The 26,395-nt window shown below is 41.0% G+C and overlaps 2 protein-coding genes across 4 annotated transcripts; both read left to right on the top strand.

The window, feature by feature from the left end:
* The first annotated feature begins 2,004 nt into the window (after positions 1 to 2,004).
* On the top strand, positions 2,005 to 15,110 carry LOC137594077 (transcription factor 12-like). The gene is made up of 13 exons (XM_068313315.1): positions 2,005 to 2,130; positions 4,425 to 4,524; positions 5,289 to 5,431; positions 5,520 to 5,637; positions 5,724 to 5,794; positions 6,152 to 6,248; positions 6,342 to 6,415; positions 7,571 to 7,747; positions 8,416 to 8,521; positions 8,635 to 8,788; positions 10,111 to 10,340; positions 13,714 to 13,891; positions 14,101 to 15,110. The coding sequence occupies exons 1-12, from the start codon at positions 2,062 to 2,064 to the stop codon at positions 13,854 to 13,856; spliced, it is 1,482 nt and encodes a 493-aa protein (XP_068169416.1). The 5' UTR covers positions 2,005 to 2,061; the 3' UTR covers positions 13,857 to 13,891; positions 14,101 to 15,110.
* Positions 15,111 to 16,011: 901 nt separating this feature from the next.
* LOC137594617 (cingulin-like protein 1) lies at positions 16,012 to 26,371 on the top strand. 3 transcript variants are annotated; one of them, XM_068314255.1, is made up of 19 exons: positions 16,012 to 16,176; positions 17,392 to 18,355; positions 18,429 to 18,523; positions 19,313 to 19,433; positions 19,534 to 19,629; positions 19,733 to 19,881; positions 20,680 to 20,821; positions 20,921 to 21,133; positions 21,218 to 21,424; positions 21,528 to 21,632; positions 21,759 to 21,911; positions 22,101 to 22,271; positions 22,540 to 22,692; positions 23,674 to 23,763; positions 24,626 to 24,709; positions 25,010 to 25,134; positions 25,347 to 25,455; positions 25,529 to 25,692; positions 25,934 to 26,371. In XM_068314255.1, exons 2-19 carry the CDS (start codon positions 17,396 to 17,398, stop codon positions 26,010 to 26,012), a joined length of 3,216 nt encoding a protein of 1,071 aa, XP_068170356.1. In that variant the 5' UTR covers positions 16,012 to 16,176; positions 17,392 to 17,395; the 3' UTR covers positions 26,013 to 26,371. The 3 variants fall into 3 exon arrangements, with proteins under 3 accessions (XP_068170356.1, XP_068170357.1, XP_068170355.1); XM_068314256.1 differs by having other exon boundaries at positions 17,389 to 18,355; XM_068314254.1 differs by having other exon boundaries at positions 17,372 to 18,355.
* The last annotated feature ends 24 nt before the right edge of the window (positions 26,372 to 26,395 follow it).

Here is a 26,395-nt window from a genome sequence, read left to right as displayed (position 1 = left end):
GTGTGATGTCTGCTTATTGTGTTAGATAGAAAAACTGATCTCTTGTCAGAGGAAAAGGTCTTCCAGCAGTCACTGGTGCTCTTAGGTTATTTGTCAAAAAATAAAGAATGAAAAAAACCTGCTACACAACAAAATATATCTAAAATTCCTCTTTCAGAGAAAATCATCTGAGGCAAAATATTTATTGCAAAGAGGAAGAAAAAGTCAGCAACTGACTGTCGTGGAGCGACTGACCTCCTGACCTAGTTAACGGCGGTGGATGGTTGGGATTAGATGTTGACTTGAAGGACGGCACAGCTCACCTTCAGACGGACGGAACCCAGCAGACAATGGTTTGTTTTTCAGGTCTGTGATAGTTGTTTTTTTTAAAAAGTCTAGTTTTATCTCACAGTAAACACACAGCTCCTCCTGCTTCCACTGCTGAACAGTTTTCCCTCTCAGTACAAATATAAATAAAAAACCCTCAAAGCTTTCATTTGAACAAACACATGTTAACACACAGAGCCACAGGGAAAAAAAAAACTATTCAGATTTTCTCTATCTTTAAAATTAGTTGAGTTAAATTACTCAAGGTGAATATGCTTAATTTTTTAGATGTATTCTTTCAACTATATTTTTAATGTTGACTGTACCTAGATCACAGACATGAAGAGAAGAAGAAAACTCCTTAAAGAAAGATTTAGAATTTAAACCCACAGCTTTTTCTTTGGGTGACGCCGTTGACCACTTCTCCTGCGTACGGCCATAAATTCTAATCAACCAAAAATAAATCAAAGTGACAACATCTGTAGAAATTAAAATGCACACATTTAGTTAAACGAACTGGGGTCAATGGAATTTAAAATCTTTTTTACAGAAAGGAAACATTTAATTACTAATTAAAATCAATGGAAATACACAAAAATGAAGCGTGTAATATTTGCACTGGAGAAAACACTAACATGGTAAGATGGTGTGCTCAGATGAAAGTATGAAGCAGGACGGGTTTGACTGGATCCTTGTCAGGTCCCTTTGGAACAACATGCCTTGCCGGGACAGTGTGGTATGTTGTACACTCAGCATCTGCAGTGTTATTCTCCTCTATATTGACTCATAATGACGGTAGATTGTACAGATCATGCTGCTCAGACTACAACAGGTCAGCTCTTTGTACTCTTTACACACTGTCTGATCTGGATGTTTCAGCAGGAGCAGTTCAAGTCAAGTCAGAGCCAAAAGTTAGTGAAGAAGTGTTTTTTCATCTCCATCAGGGAGGACAGGATCGTAACAGATGCCACAGACAGCGGATCACAGGATGTCTGTTTTGGAGTTTTAAGATGGCAAATCATCCAGACAGACTATAATATAAATAACCTGGAGGAACTTGCCACGCCACACGTGCTCTCAAACTAAGACTTAGTTCTATTTGTAAATGTAGGGCAGACAGGGTTGTGGTGTTCTCTGTTTACTGGAAGCCTTTACCTGGCCAACACAAGATTATCTTCATGGCGTCATCACTTCTTCCTGGTCCTGAGGAGGGATTCCTGCTGCTTCTTGTGTGATAAACATGTAACATGGAGTGTTATACTTATGTGGTGACAGATGAACAACACAACCTCCACACTTATGATGGCCTCTTCTTCTTTCTACTCTTAGCACTGTATTTTTGTTTTGGTGGTCAAGGTGTTTGGTCATGAGTGGGTGGGGAATTCCCTGTTAATGAAATTCCTTTCATGATGGTATTTTTGCACAAATAGGCCCCTTATGATCAGAACACACTAAACCCCACAGACTACACTGCCCGTCCTATAACTGAAATGTCCTTAACAAAATAGAAAAGGATGCTCATAATAGTCTGCACCATGCTCATAGTACAGTAATTGCATCAAAAGCTCAAGCCACCCCTCTCTGCTGCCAGGAATGGTCCAGCCCTTATTTGCATAAGTTGTCTGCGGGTAGCTGCATGACCAGCAGGGGTAGGTTAGGGGAAGGAGTGCATGTGGGTTCCATACACATGAGTAGAGAGGAGGAGAGAGGAGCAGTGTGTGGATTGTTTGGAGTGTTGCACTGAAGCAGACAGTTATGTACTGTGCTCATCCCGTCTCCGGCACAGGGAACAACTCATTGATGTATTGCTACAACGTGAAACCAGTGAGTACATTTGTTGAAAATTGTTCACATTGAATCTCCTGAGGATGCATGAGACAGTTAGTGTGTGAGTGAAGATGCAGTTATGCTGTTGTATTCTCAGATGCTCTGTTTGTTTGGTGACTCTCATGAAAAAATAAAAGCAAAGACAGGAGCAAATTCTAGGTTTAACTTCTAGTAATGGTTTATAAGTGTGATTTCCAACTTGACTCATCCTAATATTTTTATCTAAAAGAAATATTTTTTGATGTAAAAGTATTTTTAGATGTGTTATCTGTATAAAAGTTAAAGATATCCTAATTGATCTTTTATTGAGATGTGTTGGACTTGATGTTTCCTGCTCTGCATGCATTTGTTGTTGTTGTGTGTATTTCTGTGTGTTAAACACAAACGGTGAAAAGATCTTATGTTTTGGAGATGTGTCTACAGTTTGAGCCAAATTTGAAAGTTGTGAATATAATATAAAGATGAAACTTTTAGGGAACAGGGCTTTAACTTGAGTTAAAGCACAAAGTGAACCGAGTTACTCCAACATGATAAATTTAAGTCTCCGTTAGTTAAAATGTGTGTTTGGGTCTCTGTCAACTGCAACCAACCCACAAGTATCTGACAAAGAGGATTGTGATTATTGACAAATCACACATCTTAACACACCTCGCCTGAAATAATCCCAGCATCCAGAGCGTTACCCTGTAACACCTCTCTCACTTGTGGTTTCACATCGACAAAGTCAGTCTCACATGCACCGATGAGACTTCCTGTTTGCCTAAGCACCATCTAGTCGAGCCTAGCAGCAGAACACATCTTGACATGAAGCAGATTGCTGTTATTTCTATTTGATTTAACCCTGCTATGTCAGAGCAGTCCCTCCACCACCACAGCCATTATCAAAGGCCGCTTTGATCTGTGTGAGTCTAACCATATCCAGACATCGTGCATCACAGAGGCAGAAAATTGGTTGCATGTGGCTGGAGTTGGCCATGGTGGAACACAGCATTGGCCCTGAATAGCAAGTTGATATTTCACTCATGTAGCATGATAATGCTCTGTGCATTTACAATAGGAAAACAGTATGTCTTTTCTTTTGAGGCCACTTCTTTTATACAATTAGATTACACTGAAAGAGAACCAACAGATTACACATGTTCAAAATACTTGTTTCAAGCATTTACGGGGGGGTTTATTGCATTTAAATTTTCTTTTAGTTGCCGTCTTTATTTACCCTTATCATTTGTGATTCCATGATTGATGGCCCCTAAATCAATGATATGCTAAAAGAGGATGCCATGGTGACGGCCCTTCACCATCAGGGGGCCAGAGGGGGCGTGCTGGGGCGGGGGTGTGACCATTATTAACGGGTCGCCTGCTATGCTGATGGTAAGGAGGACAATTGGCTTTATCCTCCGCCATATGCTGCCCATGGAGGCTCAGACGGGCCCTGTGTCGGCAGGGGCTCCTCTGTTTGGCCTATAGCCCACAATCACCATGGGACTCATGCCAGCCAGGGTCACGGCTGCGTGTGTGTGCTAAAGTGTGTGTGTGTGTGTGTGTGTTTGTGCGTGTGAGGCTACGAGTGTGTTCATGCGAGCGTACTCCAGAGAGTCTTTAATAGCCTGCTTACAGAAGTTGTCGTCTGGGTAACTGACACCCCATTGATGCTGCGCAGGGAGGTTTATTTTCATTTCCTGGGGCACATCAAAGCGATCGCATGATGTGCAGGTGCAGCTCAGGCCTCTCAGTGTGTTCGAGTGAATGAGCGTGTGTTGGTGGTGTGTATTTGTGTGCATATATGTGGTTTTATGATTAAAACCCCTTTGTTTTATGATTAAGAGTTTTTTATTGTTTGATGTGTTTTTTATTTGTAGTGTTTTGTGTCCTATAGGAAGAGGAGCATCAGACTAAGAGTTATTTGTTTTGTTTGATTCATTGCTCTGATGACAAATTATGAGAAGGCTTGTATTTCAATATTATTTGGATATTGTATCTCGGTCTTCTGAAACCAGTCGAGCCTTATCACGATTAGGGCAGGGATTTCTCATGGTGAATGGTTCCTAAATCCGGATGAGGAGGTGCATGGATCTGCAGCTTATGGATTATCGCAATAGCTCTAAGTGTGCATCAGCTCTCTGCTTTGTTTTCATAATGCTGTTGCTTCAGCTGGCACTCACAGTATTCATGTTTGTTTCAGTAAAACTGATTTGAACGATGCAGACACACTGAAATTCACAGTTTGTGTTCATGACGTGATGCTTCACAGTTGTTTTTCCACCAATGCCTCAAACACCTCCTCTCCTCAGGTGTATGGGCAGTCTCCCACTAATGATGACATCAACCAGAACTCATCTTTACATCCATCCATCAAGGCCCCCAGCAACATGTTGGCCAGCACCTTCTTTGGTGAGATCAAACAAGCCAAAATGAGTGTGATCAGTCTCCACTCAAAGCCGTCATCCTTTAGTATGATATCAAACCAACTCACACTATTAACACACAGATAACCTGCTTAGATTTCTGAAAGGGGAACAGTGTCCTGGACTAGACTTTTGCTTTTCTGTTTTTCCTTATCATATCTTCATGGTTCAAGGCTCAATTTTTGGAAACACAAAGTCATGGAAAATAATAATAATAATAATAATAATAATAATAATAGATAATAATAGATAATAATAGATAATAATAAAATAATGCTGTTGAGAAAATATGGGATAGAAATCTCCATTGGCAAATTTTGCAGCAAATCTGGCAGCTATTTGAGGTTTTACATATGCACAGTATTATTTACTGCTAATGTAAAAGTGTTAAGATCTTATTTTTTTTGCAGTATATCTAATGTTCACAATTTTAATTTAGATTTGAGATTCAAACAGAAGGCACAGATGAGATGGAGTGAGTAGGAATGTCAATTTTGGCAGGTATTTAAGCATAAATAAAAAGAAATAAAAGACAGTTTAATTAAATTTATGGTATGTAAAGTGGCTTTAAACTGGGCGTATCCTGTGGTACTTAGATAAAAATCACATAAATTCTATAAATTAAAAATTACTCAGCCACTGATTGAATAATGGAGCGTCACGTTTTCTATACAATACCGCTGTAAAGCTCGACTGCCTGCTTGAGATGCTGTTGCGGTGCAGGCTATAACATGTTGTTATCCATTTTAGAGGGGACGAGCAATTCGCCTGACATCTGGAATACTGTAAATGGGCTGAACCAGCAGGGCTATGAAGGTGCGCTGGGAGCAGCCACAGCTCACCAAACGCAGCCGGGAAGCTTCAGCAATCTGCAACCAGCTCACAGTCACCTGGTGAGATTTACCTCCAGCAGCTCGAGTGTTGACAACACAGCACTTTCTAACCCCCCCAGGATGACTTGTGTGTTTGTTTATTGCTCAGGACTACTCTCCACATTCAGTGATGGCTCCTGATATGAACAGGGGTCTTCCACCCATGTCCACGTTTCACCGCAACAATTCGACGTCGCGCAATCCCTTGATCAGTACCTCAGAGACAGGTGACCAACTCCACACGCTATCCCCAGTGTTTCCATCAGGTTCACCAGCTTTTATTGTAATATCTCAAACCTGATGTTTTGTGCAGTCTCAGGGAGCCACAGAAATGTGTCAGGAGGGTCACAAACGGGCGATACCTTGGGCAAAGCTCTGGCCTCTGTAAGTATGAAGCACCTTAATCCCATTAGACAGGCTCATCCATGGCCTACTATGTTCAAACAGTCAAACAAGACCAACCCCCCAGAAGACCCAGAGCTAGAATTAAAAAGGAAAATAGTTGCTCACCCCTACTAGTAACAGACTAGTGCATAATAACAAAGTGACACTGGACTTTTTATTGGTTGCAGGCTAGTAAAGTGACCAGAATTGATGTGTTAAATTCAGGTTATGAGCCTGCTCCAAAGGCTGTGGCAGCAGCTGTAAAACCTCATACAGAAATGACAAGTTGTGCTTTTAAAATGATCCATGCCTTACTCCCATTCCTGTCGCTCCCCCTCCCTCCCTGTCTGCCACCAGATTTATTCCCCCGATCACACCAGCAGCAGTTTCCCCTCCAGTTCTTCCACACCGGTGAGGTCTCCGTCCCCACTGCCGAACACAGCTGAACCAGGAGGTGAATACGATCATACTGCACACAGCCCAGAGTGAAATATTATTTACACTGCGACGCATTCAAGGACTAACGTGACTGTTTTTCTCCTCCTAGGCACCAACATGTGGCCCCGGAGTTCAGCTCTGGCACCGGCCTCACCTCACTATGAGTCTTCTCTGATATCACTGGTAAACACACGATCTGATATCACGTGCATTCTGTTAAGAATGTAGGCAGAACAGATGGAGAGCTAAAATAAATCAAAATATAGTTAGATACAAAATCTAACAAATATAGAAGTAGAATATTTATAAAATAAGTGCCTGAAAAGTGTTGAATATCAAAATGTATCTCTTTTAACATAGAAAGACAGTTTGTCCATCGTGTCATGTTTCCAAAGCACATCAAAAACTTATTTTTTAACACCCTTTATACTCACAAAAATCAAAAAAGTACCGAAATGGAGTATTTCTCTGTCTCAGATGAGACATGGAACCACTGACCTCTTCTTTTACTGAGATTCTTGTTTTGGGTTTTTGTATTATGTATTGATTGACATACTGTATATAAGCAATGCATCCTACCTCAAACTCCATTAATGTGCTAGCTGGATTAGCATCAACCATGCTAACACAACCTCAACAAGTGCTTGGTTTTACTTCATGTGCTTTAAATAAATGATGAGCTCACACTTGCAGATACATATTTTTTTTTTGTGCTCTGTGGGAACGACTGAAATAATATAGATGCTGATTGGACATTACTGACTCAGTCTGCTGCTGCACCGATCAGTGATCACTAATCAGTGATCAGTGATCACTGATTACTGATCACTGATTAGTGATTAGCTCCAGTAACATCAGAGGATCAAAAAGCTCAAACTCAAATACTCACTGGGGTTAGAAATACAACCACTGCAATTGAGGGGCATCGTGTTCCATTGTGTTTTTATTAAGCTGTAAAGCTAAAGCATAATGAGCAGGAGCATCTACATGAAATTCTTAAATTTTGAATTATTTTTAATGTATTTTACATTTTATTCATCCTTTTCTACATGCAGCCCAGGGTTATAAAAGAAAATTCTTCAAATTCAATTTCACCTCTAAGTGATGATGGTTTAAATGCTCTGTAGAGCGCAGTTGGAGGGAAAACAGCGCTACGCTTAGTAGCTCTGTCAAAAAAGAGATGTGAGAGGTTGAAAGAAGAGTAGTTTTATTTTTTCTAGAATAAATGTTACATCTACAATTCATTAAAAAGAAGATGATTTTGATAACTGCCTGACACCAAAAATCACCAACAACTACTGACTGTGGACTTGAACTTTTGTCTGTTTCTGTTTGCAGTCTCAGGTGGAGGACCGGCTGGACAGACTGGACGATGTGATCCACGTCCTGAGGAATCACGCTGTAGGCCCCACTGCTGGTCTTCCCACTGAAATCCACTGCCTGCTAAACCAAACCCATCAGGAACATCCAGAGTCTGCCAGCAACCTACCGCTCACCTGTCTCACTCCATCCATGGTTAACAAACATTTATTTGAAGTATTTAAGGAGGGATATGTGTGTGAAAATTCCTTACTGCGTGTCTCTGTAGCATGTTTGTGGTCTGGTATTGAGTCTCAGGAATTTTCCACCCATTATGACTGCATGTTTTTGTCATGTAAAGGTTGTTGTCCTTGAAATAGGAAACTGGGCACAATGGGGAAGTGCTTCGCCCTTGTATGGAGAGCATTCAGTATGTGAGGACTCTAATCCCACAGTGTTGCGATGGGGGACGCCCGCATCATGAACTCCCATTCCAGTATGTTTCCCTTCCAGCAGACCAGGGGATTTTGGCCCAGCTGGAGTGGAAGTATATGCAGGGGAAACGGGGTTTTTAATCTAATCCTTTGGGGGAATTAAATTCTTTCACTTATTTTTCTAAATGATATATCAGTTAGAAGTGAATCATTCCTGAAGAGAATTAGTGGTATGTTTAGGGAGTATATAGTAGTTTTAAGGCAAGGATTAAATGTAAGATTAAATTAATTCTACTGGGAGATCTGCTTGGTGTTACATCAAAAACTGGAGCCAGATGTTGGGTTTCTTTTTCATCAGTTAGATCTAAGTTGTACGCTATGTGCCAGAGCCGCTGCCTTTAGAACACATGGGTACGGCTGTATCTCACCAGTCCTGTTTGTGTCATAAAGGTTGAAGCAGTCAATGTGAACAACAACCACGTGACCTTCCAAAGCCGCTCGCCAAATGTCCACCCATACCCATCCAGACACAGGAGCATGCAAGCCAATGGCAGAGGCGAGTCGTTTCTCTCATCTTGACTGCTGCTGCGTTCATGATTTACATCTCCTGCAGGTTGAACTAAAGATGTCATAGATGCCTATTTTTTAATTGTGCATTCCCATCCGCAGGAGGTCCGGGGGCCCAGGGTAACCTGGAGCTGAAGATGGAGAGCAGTGAAAGGGAGGAGATGATGCACACTAATCACAGTCACAGCTCTGACAGCCAGAGATCGGATGAGGAGAGCGAGCACAAAGCTGGGGGAGAAAACAGCAGAGGGAACAGGTAAATATCCATAATTTGAATGAGTGGAATACAGTAGTCTCCTTCTGTGTCAAGCAGCTGCTGAACGTGGCCATCAAAAGGAACTGTCCCTCACGCCCTGGGCTGAAACGATGCCCATAAGCAGAAAAACACAGTTTTTTTTTCATTCACAGCAGAATTCAAAATAAGTCACTCACTCAAAGGCAAGTATTAGATGTTTCTTGCCGTACTGTTTCACTCATTTAAAATACTGCCAGACCCCCTGCTGTGGAGGGCAGCTGTGTCCAGGCAAGCCTATTTAGCTCTGCTCATATTTCTTCTTCATGTTGAATTAAGTTGCAGGGAATCAAATAAGGAAAGAGAGGCGCTCTCTCCACATACAGTAAAGATGTCAACGATGGGGGGTTATCATAGAAAAAAATCCCTAATCACAGTCGGTGTGGGGGCAGGGAATGGAATAGAGGAAGAGTGAGTATCCCCAGAAAGACAACAATACAGTACGAGTTGAGTTTTCACTGCAAAGACTGCAATGAACAGTTACTTTCACTCCTCTATTATTCTTCTCAGTAATCCTTTAGCATTATTTTACAAGTGCACAGAGAAGAGGATGACAACAACAGAGGGCTTGATTTGTCTGATAGACTGTCCGAAACGCAAAGATATTCAAATCAGACAAATAGCGCTAATAAATGCCGCAGTATGAAAAGATGGAAATACATCTGATATTTTGTTTTTCTTCAATAAATTCTGTTTGTGTGTTAAGAATTGCCTTATAATTGACATTGAAGGACGACCTTAAAAATGTGGATTTATAAACCATCATTTGAAACATCTTAATGTGCATCTGTGTCCCGATGTCTCGGCCTCGGCGGTCACTTCAGGACAAACCTCTCCATGGTTTCTCCTCTGATGCCTGAGTGCATGTTGTGTTTCTATCTAGATGTATAATCTAGTTGAGGGTTTATTGAGGACGACGTCTATGGATGACCCTCCAGCAGCAATTTTACCACTGGAGATTTTACTTTGTTTTGGTTTCCTATTTAAACAGAATTAGTCTGACAGTTATTGGGAATAATACTTTTTTTGAGCATTTCTTGACTGTCAATAATTATGAGACAGAAAAGATAAATGTTGTCATTGATTAATTATATAGAAATATATCAAAAGAGGCTCCATCAAATGACATCAGGAGTCTCAGTAGTGTGATTTCATCAGTGACCAGCAGAGGGCAGATAACTCCACAATATGATTTAACACAATCTGACCTGGAGGGTTTAGTTCTTCTACGATCAGACAGTGAATCAGATCCTCATCGGTCATCTTGTGACTTGCTGATCTTGTAGTATCCATGAAGACGAAGACCTGAGCCCGGAGCAGAAGGCCGAACGCGAGCGTGAGAGGAGGATGGCAAACAACGCTCGTGAACGTCTGCGTGTGCGGGACATCAACGAGGCCTTCAAGGAGCTGGGTCACATGTGTCAGCTGCACCTGAACAGCGAGAAGCCGCAGACCAAGCTGCTGGTGCTGCACCAGGCCGTGGCGGTGATCCTGAGTTTAGAGCAGCAGGTCAGAGGTCAGTGCATCGCTTCTGCAGGATTAGCTGTAAACACTGCATTTCCTCCATATTAATGGTCCCAGAGGGGGAACGAAGTGAAGAAGGTAAAGGTAGAAAATTAATGACATCAATAAGAAATTGATTTGTTAAGACAAGCTTTCTTCACCATTAATAATGATGAAACAGAAATTACACCTTTTTAAAGATACTTATTTCTTATCATTGTATATTCAGGTAAATAAAGTGAAATGTGAAAATATTTTGAAAGTTTTTTCTTTATTTACTTCACATTTGAAATAAATAACAACTAAATAAAGCAAACAAGCAAACCGTAGGTAAAATGTGCATTTTTTATTTTTTTGTAGCTGTGCTGTGTCCAAAGCCTTTAATAGAAGGGAAACTCTCTGATAAATAAATATATTCTTCCATCATGTGAGCTAAAGCACTGCCCTGTGATGGAATATGTTCTGAAGGAAAAATATCACAAAAGCCATTGGATTACCAAAGGAATAATGAATGCCTGTAAAAAGAAAAACAATCTCTACAAATCTTTTCTCAAAATAAAAGCAAAAGAAGTGGAACAAAGATATAAGAAGTACAAAAATAAATTAATCGATATCATAAGAACAAGCAAACGATTATACTATCAAATAAAAGTTGCATGAAAATAAAAACAATCTAAAAGGAACTTGGAATTCTTTGAATAGCCTAATCAAACAAAAATCCTTAAAGGTGACATACCCTGATTACTTTACTGATGAAAATGGTGAAGATTATAATATGAATAATGTAGTAAATAAGTAAATAATAACAAATTTTTTGTGAATGTTGGCCCTAAGTTGGCTGCTGATATTCTTGATAGTAGAATTGCAAAGTCAACTATTAAAAATAGTGCCTTCTCAATCTTCCTCTCAGCTACAAATGAGCAGGAAGTGACAAAGATCGTGCAGAAGTGTAAAAGTAAGTCCTCCACCGCCTGTCATGACATTAGCATGTCATTGGGCAAAAAAATTATACTAAATATTGTCAAACCTTTAACTTATATCTATAATTTGTCATTCCAGACTGGCTGTTTTCCAAGCAAAATGAAAATTGCTAAAGTAATTCCACTCTTCAAAAATGAAAACAAACATGCATTTAATAATTACAGACCAATCTCACTTTTGCCTCAATTTTCAAAAATTTTAGAGAAACTCTTCAACTCTCGACTTGAAAAGCTTCTTGAGAAACATCCCTTAATTAATGAAGGTCAGTATGGTTTTCGAACCAAAAGAACTACGTACATCAGTGGCAATAATGGAAGCTATTCAAGAAATAACTAATGCACTGGAGCAGAAAAAGTATGGAGTTGGTCTCTTCATTGATCTGAAAAAAACATTTGTTACTATTAACCATGTAATATTACTAAATAACATAGAAAGATATGGATTTAGGGGGTTGGCTGGGGACTGGTTAAAAAGTTATTTAACAGGGCGGTTGCAGTTTGTAAAAATGGGTCAACATTCATCAGATGTACTTGGCATTGCTTGTGGTGTCCCCCAGGGGTCAATGTTAGGGCCCAAACTGTTTAATCTGTACATTAATGATATATTTACCACAACCAAAGTCCTGAAACTCATACTATTTGCAGATGACACAAATATATTTTATAGTTGTGATGATTATTTTGAGCTTGTAAACACAGTAAACAGGGAATTAAACACAATAAAAGAATGGATGGACTCTAATAAATTATCTTTGAATATAAATAAAACCAAGGTAATGATGTTCGGAAATCCCACCAAATGTCTGAACAGGAAAATAAGTATTGATGGCACTCAAATTGAATTTGTAAGTGAAAATAAATTTTTAGGAGTTATAATTGATAGTAAATTGTCATGGAAACCCCATGTCAGACACATAAAAACAAAAATCTCCAAAACCCTCTCAATTATAAATAAAGCAAAACTATACCTTGATGGAAATGCACTCCGTACTTTATACTGCACCTTGGTCCTCCCATACTTTACATATTTTGTTGAAGTTTGGGGAAATACTTACCAGAACACAATTAATCCTCTGATCATACTACAGAAAAGTGCAGTGCGGATCATTCACAAGGTTGGTTTTCTTGAACATACTCATAACCTGTCAAAGTTGCTAAAATTTCATGATCTTGTACAATATAATAGATCAATAATTTTATATAAAGCATTCAACAAATTATTACCACCAAACCTCCAACGACGTTTTATAACTCCAGTCAGGGCTCATAACTTGAGAGGTTTTGGATATTTTTCAGTGCCGAGAGCTCAAACCACGCGTAAACATTTTTGTGTGTCTGTGTGCGGAGTGAAACTATGGAACAATCTGGACTCACAACACAAGAAATGCAAAAGTACTAATCAATTCAAACTGTTATGTAAAAACCGTCTCCGGTCAAAATATAGAGATGAGGGTCGTCAACTCAAACTGCTGTTCTGTTTGTTAACATGTGCTCAGTGTTTCTATTTGTTAATTACTGTTGTTGGCATTTGTCCATTACCATTGTTAGTGTATTGAACATTACCATTGTTGGTATATCGCGCCTTCCTTGCATTGTTGTGTGGAATTGCAATTGCAATGTGATAATTTCATTGTTGCCCATGGTGACGCCATCATGATGCAATTATTGTGTGGTTATTCTTGAATCTTCGAAGCAGCAGTGAAGCCCAGTGTGTTGACCTCTGAATCAGGAACTGGGCTGGGATTACATAAATTTTCTTCTTCCCACTCTCTTTCAGGCAAAATTGTATTGTTGAGTTATGATCTTTATTTATTATTTGCTTATTTAATTATTTTGTTTGTTGTAGTTTTCTTTGTTTGTTTTTCCTTGCCTTTCCTGAAATAAATGAATGAATAAAAAAAATAATGAACTGACATATAAACCAATTCAACCATCAAATACAGACTCTGACGCCCTGATTGAACGTAGACAACGCTTCTGTGCGTCAGTCAGTGGAGGGTGAGGAGTGTTATTTCAGTCTTTATGCTGAAACCAGCCGCCTGCTGGAGGTGACAACTACTGCACACAGATGAGTGTGTGAAGCAACACGCTAAAGCTGTGAACTGTAAAATCAGCGCAACAAACGATGCTGAAGTCCTCCGTGGAGATGAGGAGTCCATCGGGTGTTACATCACATTTAGTTCATCAAAGTTGAGATAGATTAAATTTTAGAGTTTCTATATAAACCTCAAAGCTCGAGTACTGTAATAGGAATAAAAAACTGAATTCGAATTCAAGGGGAGTTTTCCAGCAGTTTCCACACAATTGGAATGTCTGGATCTGCTGCAACCAGGGATGGAATGAATAACATTCAAATATTTTCTTTATTTATTCAGACTCTAACCCATCATTTGCTGAATCCCACAGAGAGGAACCTGAACCCGAAGGCAGCATGTCTGCGGAGGAGAGAGGAAGAGAAAGCTTCTGGGGTCATGACGGACCCACAGCCCATGCATCTCGCATTTCATCCCAATCTGAGCGACCCAGCAAACCCCATGGGTCACCTCTGAGCGTCGGGTAACGACGACATCTAACCCAGCATCGAGTGAGTAACACTAGTTCAACCCATCAACCGATAAACTCAGATCGTTTTCTGTCAAGAGACGACTTAAACTGTTAGCAGAACAGTAATGCCATGAAATCATGACATCTGTATTTATTAGATGAAGGTACATTGAGAAAGAGCCTCTAAAGAGTGAATTAATAATAACATGTTTCCATCATCTTTGACGCCACTGTGTCTTTGTTATCCAGGTGTAGACCAGAGATCATCCCAGCGGCGGCTCGCTGTCTATGAACGTCCAGCGTTTCCTCTGAATTCGAAGCGGAGCGGCGGACAGGTCGACATCTCTGTTTATAAAGTGTGATGCAGTTGAACAATCATCTCCTCACTTCCCAAACAACTTCTAATTTTGTGCCTAAAGGTTACTTGTAACAGACAAACGCATTGTAAGCTGCAAATGTTTTGTACATATTTTGTATATTTATTGATTATCTGTCTGTTGGAGCATATCTGACAGGATGATACCCGGTAGTGATAAGATGTCATCTGCAGACGGTTTACGGTGTATGACTGTTTATCACACACACACACACACACACACACACACACACACACACACACACACACACACACACACACACACACACACACACACACACACACACACACACACACACACACACACACACACACACACACACGTGTGATTTCCATGAGCTCAGAGGACTAACATTCCCACATTTATGAGTTCAAATCCAGATTTCATTTATCCTGTGGTGTGTGTTGCAGAGGTTTGACCATTCTGTGAATGAACAGATCTCCAAGAATGTTCTTAACATGTGGGCATCATCTGTTATTTGTATTCTTTGTATATTTGTTGTCTTAATCCTGAGCGATACACCGTTGGACAGAATCCCTCCTCTTGTCAGTGTAATGATTGCTCCTCAGATGTAGTCGAAGCTCTTTGCATGTTTAAGTTTTTAATAGATTACAGCTTTTTTAATTTATGTAACTTATATTTTATACAAATATTGTGAATTTCATGACTGTATGTACTTTTACTCTGATTACTCCTTTTTGTGTAGTTTTACTAGATGTGGCCACATTTCATCCTCTGAGCAGTATTACAGAATTCTTGATGTCTTGTTTGCTCGTCACACTGCTGAACAAATAATAAATAATCTGAAATCCTCCTATCATAACATGTACAGTATGTGTACAGTTTGAAGTAGCCTACAGGCTTGTGTCTTCATGATAAACTAGCAATAAATGTCTTTTTTTTCCAAAGCTGCGAGTCTAATTTCTGTCATATACTTTAGTTTAGGAATAAATAAATTGTGTATGAAGCTCCAACAAACTTTAAGGACATTTCTTTAGTTTTTCTTTGAATATTTTGCAATTGTCAAAAATATCTGGTCTTTCTGATTACACAGTGACACACGTTCACTGTTAGCTCATCATCGAGCAGATGTCTTTTTTAAATAGTATTCTCTCTGGACCTGTAGTTTTTCAAGTTATTGTTATACACACCCTCCTCCTACCCATCACTGCATGGTGTTCACAGATTCTCCCACTTAATTATATCATCAGTCTCAGAAGAGTCATCAGCCACCACCACCACCCCCCACCACAAGTAACTGGATTCCAGTGGGGGGGTTTCTCTTTCAGTGCCCTTCGATCCCAGTCTCTCTGTAAAACTTAAGCACCAAAGACTTTCCAGCAGCCTAATTAACACACAACAATCATCTTTTACATCATTGACTTGTCTCTCCTGAGTTAAATATAAAACGCAGAAAACTTTGAGACCAACTAACAACACAGCAAAGAAAAACTACTTCATAATACAAAAACATTCTTCAGCATAAATAGCGCATGAATAAATAAAATCCATACCCCTTAAAAATTGCTGTGGATTAGTTAGACCAACAACTGCTGCCTTTTATTCATTTAAGAAAAACATAAATGTGTTTATTTCCTCTCCACTGTGGTTTGACGTGAGGAGTTTTTTTATCATGACTCCACCCTAGAAACATGAGAAATGATGTTTAAACCCTAAAACCTCACCCGTCCATCCATCCCACAGTGTTTACCAGAGAGAGAGAGGTGTGGTAAACACCTCCTGTTGTCCCGTTCTGGTTATTCTCAGCTCCACAGACATGTATTCCTCATAGGAGGACCGGATCGGTCATATGGTTTGAATAAGTGCCCCAGTGGAGGCGGTGAACGCCCCTCCGAGCGGGGCGGACGGCCGGACGCTCCGGCCGGACAGAGGAGGAGGAGGAGGAGGAGGAGGAGAGGGAGGAAGGCTGACGGCTGGACGGCTGGCGGTGAGTTTCAGCTCGGATCGGTGTCTTTATCGCTTTGCTTCCACTAAAGATCTGAATTCACATAGAGACTTGTGGTGTGTCGATCGTTTCATGTTTTCCTCTTGACCTTCTGTGTCAGTCACACACTTTGTGCGCCTTCATGGGTCGTGTGTGTGTGGAGTGTGTGTGGAGTGATGTTTCCAGGCGGGACGTGACCCCAGGTTGAATTAAGTAGTTATAAAAGTGTGACAACAGATTGAACACATTTGTCATTTCCTCCTTTTTGTTAATGGTTTACTCATGTTTGGACTTAAGGCGTTGGTTAATTTCTTGTATTCTATAGAAAGTCATCGATGAGAAGATCATTCGGTTGCCAGCTTCTATAAAATCCCTTTTTTGAGAGCAAAACATTTAATTTGTCTCTTAAAAGTAATAATCTGTAATAATAACGAATAAAGTAGGTCATTATTTATATTTCATTAACTATATTTTAATATTAATTACATATATTATAGGAATTATATTTATTTTCATGCTTTAACTAATGCATTCAAATCAATGCAAAGTCTTGATGGAAGAGTTTTTCCACAACCTGGCAACTTTATTCTTCTATAGCTTTCATTTCCAATTGAACATTAACACTTTTATTTGAATTCTAATCAATCATTCAACTGTAGCCATTAATTGATAGTACAGTCTAAAGGGAAAACTGTATGTGAGCTGTATATTTTTAGTCAGATGTGTTATTAATCATCATCAGTGTGTCTGTTAAGTTAAAGTGACCGTGTTCAGATTTGGTGCTCTTTAGAAGACGCTCTGTGTGCTACACAGCACCTCTTGTGTTCTTGTGTTTTAGCCTCACAGTAACGTACAGACGTTCTCCTCAAGCGTTACGACATGAGGTGGGTGACGACACCTCGGAGAACACCAGTTGTGGTCGTCACGCAGTGGTCTCAGCTTTGGCTGTACAATACCACACTGTTATGAGCACACAGAAGAAGCTATTTTCATTGCGCAGCAAAATTAGTCTCTCGTCAGTGTCCATTTATTCCGTCTTTTATGCTGGCCGAGTGCAGCTGTGTGAGGAGCTGACTGGATGTCTGTTCTCCACTGTTGTGTAAATACCAACCTGCTCCATCAGTGTCCTACACCCATGCAGGTCGAGTCCCCTTCAGTATCACCTTTATCATCATGGTTTGTTTTTTTTTCTCACCAGCTCCTTTGTTGTCTCAGCAGAGGCATGACGGAGTCCCACAGAATGAGCTACGTGCAGCAACACAGTCCCAGAGGCAGCCAGGACAATATGTTCGGGGTCAGGGTTCAGGTTCAAGGGATTAAAGGTCAACCCTATGTGGTTCTGAACAGTTCTGGACAGGAGAGCCACAGGGATGTCTCCGTCATCACTCACCAGGCCGGCTACAATCCAGGGATATTGAGGAGATCTGTGGGTGGAATACACTCACCGTCTGAGCCCAGGAGGACCGCAGCCTCCTCCATGTTTCATTATCAGAAACACCCGGAGATTCTGAGACCCTATGACCCTGAAAGAAATAGCCTGAACCTGGTGGTTCCTTCAAATGCCTCAGCGGCCCAACCTGGAGAGCCAGACGCCAGCCTTGTTCCTGAGACGACACAGACCGCTGAAGGGTTGAAACCCAGGATCCCTCTACCTGCTGTGGGTCAAGAGGGAGACCGAGGTGAGGCGACCCAGACCAAGACACCTCCTTCAAGTCATCAGCTCCCTGCACAATCCCCAACTTCACTGGAGACAGACTCCTTCTTATCTGTCGGGCAGCTAATAAGTCAGTTTAACAACAGTCCGCGAAGGGGAAGGGGGGCCCCAAGAAACAGGTTGGACCTAGAGCAATGTCGAAGGTCACGTAGTGTGGACAGTGGTCCTACTTCAGAGTCCTCTTCCTCCTCGGCTGCTTCCAGCCGAGCCTCGTCTCTGAAGGCCGTCAGGGGGGAAACCTCAGGTGGGGTGTATCCTCCTGGGTCAGCCAGGGCCCGGCTTCTGGGTGGAGAGGCCCCCATAGTGGGCAAGAGGGAGGAGAACAAGACCAGTGCACTGCTGAAGGGGCAAAATGGAAATGAGGCAACGTCTCCACGTGCCACAAAATTACTTCAGGGAGTAGAGAAAAGTTTAATCTCCAGATCATGTAGCCACCAGAACGACGACTCAGACGAAAGGGAGGCACAGGTAAAGGAGACCGACTCGCATTGCAGTTTTATTTTAAAAGTGTGTATTTATTTATGTTATATTCTCTAACCAGGTTACTCCTGATCTTCTGAAAGGACAGCAAGAACTCTCAGTGGATCCGCCTGAAGACACAGCTAAACAGATGCTGTTTGGTTATCTGCAGGATGGGTAGGTTCTCCAAAGCACAACATTTTGATAAAAATCATGAATAATACTGAGGTAATAATCCTGAATAATACTATCTTGTTAGCATAGGCGTAAAAGTATGTTTTATTTATTTGTAATTCTATATTTTTATTATCAAATAGTCATTAAACTGCGAGCATTACGTCCTACAACTGTTTACAAAATCTATCTGCTAGCATATTATCAATTAGTATTTTAAATTTTGTTTATTGCAGTGATAACAAGTTATGGTTTTAAATACGGTTTTACTTTGAACTATTTAATGTGCTGAAAGCTATCTTCTAGATAACGGTTTCTCCCTATTTCCAGCTTTTAATCTAACGTTTAAAAAAAAAAAACACTGATAGCTGTGGATTTACAGTATATTTGACGTACAGCCTGCAGAGTGATGTCAAACTTCTCATATAACTAAAAAAAGAAAGAATATTTCACAATTTATTCACTGAGTCATGTTTTCTTAACCCACAGCGGCCTTCAGTGACTAACTTGTTTCATGTAGCGTGCGTGTTCTGATAAGAGCCAACCGCTCCAGCTGTGTGCGCTCACAGAACCGTCAGGAACGCAGAGCAGGAACGTGTTTCCACTGATAAAATAACTTCCACACATGGAAAGTTTTCTGAAATCCGTCAGCTCCTCTTATAAATTCTGAGCTGCTAAGGTAGAATTATTAGTTTTAAAAATGACACTGCACACAAGTAGATTCATTGAAAAGTGTTATTTGCGTCGGATTTAACCAAATAAAATTCAGTCATTATGTTTCTGGCCTCTCAGGACGACGGATGATGACTCCACCACTCAGAGGAAAGTGTCCCTGCTGCTTGAAACAGTCAACAAGGTCAAGTGGAAGGCTGCTGAAAGCATGGAGGAGGAGGAGGAGGAGGAAGAAGAGAGGGTGTGTGAGCCGATGAGGTGTTTGCATTGTTCAGAGTGATTTAATGTCTGAAACTAATAGTGATGCTCATTGTTGGACGTCTCTTTCATTCCAATTGTAGGATTGTGCAGCTGAGGTGAAGCTTTTGCAGGTGAAACAGGACGCTCTGGAGAGAGAAGTGTTGGAATTAAACCGACAACTGGAAACGGAGATGAAGGTGTTTTGCAGACACGTCCTGCTGAGTCGTCCTCTAAATGACTCCTTTCTTATTCTGCTAATGATGTTCCTTTCTGACTTTTTAAAAATATTTATTTCTGTAGAATGAAAAGACTTTGGCCAAGGCTTGTGAAAAAGCCAGAACAGAGAAGAAGAAACTCCAGGATGACATGGACAAAAGTCAAGAAGAACTCTTCAAACTCAGGGGCAGACTTGCAGACATTGAAGAGGAACTCCAGTCAACCAAACAGCAGTAAAGACCTGAACGCCTCATCAGTCAGCAAAGATCACATTATAAAGAAATGTCAAATGTTAAAAGAAGCAGGATGAGAATGAGTCAGATTGATGCTTAGAAGTGAAACTGGTCTTTTGTCATCTTTGTAAGGAGAAATGTTTACCTGGGCTCTCATTGGTTAGATTGGTCTTGTCAGCCCTTCATGTGGAAAGTTTCAGGTCAGAAAGAAGTAGAATTATTATTTTTTTCAATTTCTGATTACAAGATGAAGACAGTGGGGAGGATGTGTAGGAGGTGTTATCACCTCTGGACAGGCTGGGGTGAACTTTAGCCCCCCCCATGTCCAACCTTTACGCTAAGCTAAGCTAAGCTGACAGCCCCTGACTGAAGTTTCACATATTTGTCCTACAGACTAGTATTGATCATACTCATTTATTTAAGCCAGAAAAAAAGCTCCAAAAAAGTTGATCTAATTCTTCACATGATTCCTACAGGTTTCATAAGCAAAAAGCAAAAAAAGCACACGTAGATGTTTTAGGTTAATTAAAAAGTAAATCTGTCTTGAAAAGCAGAATTAATACCTTTTCCGTTTTTTAGCTTATTGTCTCATACTCTGAGGTCCATCAGATGAGCTGTGATGTTTCATGTGATGAAAGCCTATTGACAGTGACTGATTTATTGTGCAGATTCCTCTTTGCATCATCTCATCTTATCAAGCCACTTCCCAGAGCTGTCAAGCAGGACAAGCAGGCATCTTTCATCAGCTGTCTGATTGAAGTATTTCTGTGCTTCCTGCTTATTTTTGAATTTTGACAGGCTGACTCAGATAAAGGTGGAGAGAGACCGATCTAAGACAGAGATGAAAGACCTTCAGCAGCAGCTCTCTGACATGCACGATGAACTGGACCGAGCCAAAACGGCAGAGGTGATAAACACAGAGAAAGAAATCCTCCTGAAGGTAAATGAAATTAAAAAAACACACAAACCAACAGCAGCTGCAAAATGTCTTCACTGGGCTTCAGGTAAGGCGACCAGTTTTTTTGTGTTCTGGTGACAGGATATGGCACAGCTGCGCACGGACTTTCAGGAGATGCTACAGGTGAAGGAGGAGCAGGAAGACGTGCTGCGCCACAAAGAGAGGGAGCTGAGTGCCCTGAAGGGGGCTCTGAAAGAGGAGGTGGAGACTCATGATAGCTACATAGCTGCTCTGAAAGAGGAATATGAAAATGACGTGGAGAAACTGCTCAGAGATTTCAGTCTGGTCAAGGAGGTAACAAAAATGACACACAAGTCTATCACTTATGGTTTCCAAAATTTTACTTGTTTTGGTTTGTTTTTGTCCTGTTGTTCCCAGACCAATGCTTTGCTTGGTAAAGAGAGAGTCAAAGCCGAGGAGGAGAGCGGTGCAGCTAAGGTCCGACTAAAGGATCTGAGCCTGGAGAGAGATCAGCTGAGGCAAAAGGTGCAGGAGCAGAGCAGCAAGGTGGACGAGCTGAGTCAGCAAGTGCAGGAGGCTAAAACCACAGAAAGGCTACTGGAGCAGAGAGCAAAGCAGCTGGAGGTGGGAAACTATGGAAACGTGATATAAAAAATATATACCTGAATGCTTTCAAATGTCTTCTCTCAGTTTGTGTGTGTCTTACCCTTAGTTTTTGCTTCCCCAGAGAGAAAAGCAACAGATTGAGGAGGCGCTGACAGATGTGAGGAGGAAAGAGGAGGAGATGTGTCAGTCCAATCAGTCGCTGCTCTCACGCTTGGAAGATGTTCAGGTAAAGCGAGGCTGACTTTGGTCATCTAAGGGTGATTTATGTATCTGCAAATCACTTCTTGCTTTCAGTTTCTTAAATCCACCCATGTTCCTAGTTTGCATTTTCTTGTCTCATTTTTTTTTATAGAGTAAGTTGACCAAGCAAAATCATGAGCACAGAGAACTGAAGGAGAAACTCAAGGAGGAGAGAAAACAAGCTGAGGAGTTGTGGAAGACAAAAACTGACCTGGAGGATGAGAGGAGGATGCAGGACAGGGCTGTGGAGCAACTTCAGAGGAAGGTGAAGGGCGGACCCAAAAATTTATCAGATTTTATGTGAAAATTGCATTTTTGGAGTCAAAGAAAATCTGTTTTCTTCACCCCAAAGGCCTCATTAGATCATCAGAAACAGCTGATATTTCTTGTGCTTGGATCAAGTGAATGGTGACTTATCTCTGTGTAGAAGCTCATTGTTTATCTCTCTGCTCAGATGAACAGCATCATGGAGGAGTGCGAGGCGTCTACAGATGTACTTCAGAGCCAGGTCGATGAGGCCAGAGAGAAAAGCCAGAGGGAGTTGGACGAGCTGCGGAGACAGCTGCAGGAAAAGGGAGCTGAGCTGGAGAAGTCCCGACAGGCAGCCAAAAAACTACAGGAAGAGGTGTGGCGCTCTCTGAATCACTCTGTGACTCTTAGTCAGCAATAAAGTCACATCAAAAGTTGACACTAGTTTCAGTCCTTCTCCTTTGTCCCCCCCCCCCTCCAATGCCTTCTTAAAGACTTTTAAAAATAGGAGACGGAGGGGAAACAAGTGTGGTTTCAGTTGTGTTATGGCCTCTGTTCTTTCTTTAATGACGTTTGACTGGTTGCTGATAAGCGGACATCGCCCGTGACGTTATCTTAACGGGGTGCGTCTGTTCTGCGTCCAGCTGCTTCCCCTGGAGGAGGATCTGCGGCGGTGTCACAGGGAGCAGCAGGAGGCCCAGCTGAGGGGCCGGCAGCTGCAGCAGAAGGTGGAGGAGCTGGAGGAGAGGAACACGGTGGTGGCGGGGGAGAGAGATCGGCAGGTCAAACTCATGGAGGTAACCTCAGACAGTCTATGGAATAAAGAGATGAACCAGGACATTTTTTTATTATATTCTTGTGGAAACGTCCATTCAGAACCACAGAAAACAATATTCAGCTGTTTTTAAAGGCCGAGGTCGGACTGACTGAGTAAATGGACTTCTGTTTTTGAGAGGAGATACTCGTTTTGATTTTAATGTCATACTACGGAATGTAGAAAATACATTTCAATCAACATAAGTATGAAAACAGTGACAAAAAGTAGAAAAGACATCCACGTACTGCTGTATTTTATTAATAAGCATTTAGAAACATTTCTGGTCCTTGGATGCATATCGTTGAACTCACAGGAAAACATGAATATTTACTGACATGAAGGCCAAATGTAAAATAAAATAAAAAATCTCTGCACTCATCTAATCTCATCCTGCAGTTGTAATTTACTCACATGAATCTTCCTTAAGTTGATAATAAGTGTGTTAACATGGGAACACAAATACTCCCTGTGTTTACTGAAAAGCTACAAGAAACCGATGCCGACTGGAAGCTTTCATTAGAAGGGCGTCTTTCCTCTCACGGTCCCACACACAGACGAGCTTATCCACGTTTCGGAGTGTTTATCTGCATCAGTGTTTGTGTTTGTACTCACTGGCATGAGGGCGCTGAAATAAGCCACAGCAGTAATATTTTCACGGCTCAGCGGTGTTTGTCTTGTCGATGCAGCATCCACAGCGTTGACGCTATATGTCGACCGAGGAAGCTGGTGTTTACTGTTTTACCTGCCTGGGTCTTCAGAGGAATCCTCTCTCACTCTTCCCCAGATTTCCAGAGTCCACCCGGAAAACCAATAACCTTTTCATGAAGCATTTACTTAATACAGGTGTTAGTTATTATCGTGGTCTGGTTGCATTTGTACTGAGTTGGTTTCTATTAAAAAAAAAGATAGAGTTGTGTCAGAAAAAGAAAAATATTTTGACACAGTGCTCCTCTGCTTTCAGGGGCGAATCAGTCAGCTGGAAGAAGATCTCAACGATGAACGCTGCAGCGCTGACCGCCTGATGGAGCGATTAGATAAAACCAAAGTACAGGCAGGTTCACTCCCTCACTGTCTGTGCTTTTTCTTTTTCTTTCCATATTTTGCATTTTGAAATGTTCATAAATTCCCCCCACCTGCCTTATGTTTGAACGCCCTGCCTTACAGGGTGTTTTTATTATAAACAGATTTATAGCAGAGAGCTCACATTTCACCCTCAGACAGTGAAAGCTGCTGATTGGTGCATCCAGCCTGGTTGTGAAACAAGTTTGGATTTCATTTCTTAATGTTCTGTTTGCTCTGAAATCGATATCTGTGGTTCTTCTTCCCTGATGATGTCATAAAGGCCTACATCCTGGCTGCAAAGTAGGACACCATTCATTAGGGCAGAGCAGTGCAGACTAATTGACAAGAATTGTTGTTGTTTTGTGCTTTGCAAAGACAAACAGCGGGTTATTGTGAGGATCCCTTCACACACCCTTCACAGGGCCTCTGGATGGTATTAGAAAGGCCTTCTGACGTGATGTGCGCAGACCAGACAGAGTTTCATCTGGTTTTAGGACTTAAGCTGAAAACTTTTAATTTAACTTCAGTGCCTGTCAACAGGTGGTTCCCTCTCTAACAAGGAGCAGCTGTGTTTACACTCAATACTGAGGGCAGAACATCTGAAAGTCCCACCGAAGGATCACAAGAATGAAATAAGTGCAGAGGGGAAGATGAAGGTTACATATTCATGTTCTGAGTATACTAGATAATTACAAAGTTATATTCAGTAATGTGGGGAAGTAGATATATGCAGAATAAAATCAACACTAAAATACAACTTTGTCCAAATAAGGCTGAGATCTGAAGATCATTAAATGCTTACATTAAAAATGTTTTGTCTGTGTTTCTTTCTCTTTTGTTGTGTGAGCCAGATGGACCAGATGAGGAACGAGCTGATGCAAGAGAGGGCAGTGAGACAGGACCTGGAGTGTAGTAAGACCAGCCTAGAGAGACAGGTACTGAACCCTGAGACAGGTACTGAACTGTCTCACTGTATTCTCCAGACAGCCTTGATCTGAACAACTTATGTGACTTCCTGAACTGAGCTTCAGTGATCACATCTGTCTGTAATTACAAACAGGTTTCTTCTTTGCTGCTTATTTGTTGTTGTGTTCTTGCGTGGGAACAAACAACACAAAAAAAAAACCCCCCAAAAACTGTTTTATTGCTCTGCTGATCATGAGAACTCCTCCAGGGTGATGTTATATTTTTTCATGACAGTTATGACTGTTCCTGATTTTCATTTCCTCTGTCAGAACAAAGACCTGAAGAGCAGAGTAACTCATCTGGAGGGATCACAGAGGACCAACCAGGATTCACTCATCTCCAAACTTAACAGCCGCATCCAGGAGCTTGAGGAAAGATTGCAGGGAGAAGAGAGGTGAGCAGCTGTGAATGACATACAGGCCTCACAAATAAATTAATAGAGTGTGTATTTACAGGTGTGGGATGCAGAAGAGGGCATTGATTAATATTCCATTAGTATTTGGTATTTTATTTTTAATATCTACTCATTATTTTCACTCTGAATGGGTTGAGTTACAGAAAACTGCAGCAGCAAGGTGATTTTTTTTTTGATGCTTCTGCCCTCAGAGAAAACAACAACCTGCATCAGTCGAATCGCAAGCTGGAGCGCAAAGTGAAAGAGATGAAGATGCAGGTGGATGAAGAACAAATCAGCTTACAGAGTGAAAGAGACCAGGTCAGACAACGAAAGACCGTTGAAAGCAGAAGATTCAACTTGTGATTCAACATCTCACTTTTGTGAATTGCAGCTGACTCAGAGACTGAAGACGGCAAAGAGGCAGATGGATGAGGCGGAGGAGGAGATTGAGCGTCTGGAGCATGTCAAAAAGAAGCTACAGCGGGAGCTAGATGAACAGATCGAGGCCAACGAGCAGCTTCACGGCCAACTGAGTGCTCTGAGGAATGATATGAGGTGACAATCAGTTATATTTAGAATACCATAATTTAAACAGGAAGTCTTATTGAGATGAATGATCATTTTCATAGGAGAGTCACACATTTTAAAATGCAAAAATACACAAAAAATGCGGACATGAACTACTTTCTCTAGACCAACAATCACGGCTCCATCACACGGTTCCTCCTGATGCATGTAAACCTCAATTTATAAAGTCAGTCTAAGTTTAAGGTAATATTATTTCTTGTATCAACAGGCGTAAGAAGAAATCACCTCCACTCATGAGAGTAGTGAAGGACGCTGTGAATGACGGGGAAGACTTGGGATCTGACTGAGACTCTAATGTGTGTTAAAAACAAAACGCTGCCCTTCATTTATATCTGGAATTTTTTAATGAACGTTGGACTGTGAAATATCTTTCGTGTGACCATCTAACATTTTTCAATTAACATCTCAGGTGTGAACAGGTAATCTTTCCATTTTTCAGAGGCATGGCACTTTGCCAACACTGCCCTGGTGTGGCCACATTTAAAATTACAATATCTGACAGACTGATTTTTATGAAGCGCCAAACTCCCTTATTTACCTGCATTCTTAATGATTGGTTTGTTTCCTAAGTTATTCCTTTCTGCTTGTGTTCATAAGTTACAAACTGGAATTTTCAAAATAAAGAATAAATGTATTAAATTAATTTCCATCTTCCACTCATTTTTATGCA

The sequence above is a fragment of the Antennarius striatus genome, chromosome 4 (assembly GCF_040054535.1).
Source record: "Antennarius striatus isolate MH-2024 chromosome 4, ASM4005453v1, whole genome shotgun sequence".
Lineage (NCBI taxonomy): Eukaryota > Metazoa > Chordata > Actinopteri > Lophiiformes > Antennariidae > Antennarius > Antennarius striatus.
This window is presented reverse-complemented; position numbering and strand designations above follow the sequence as displayed.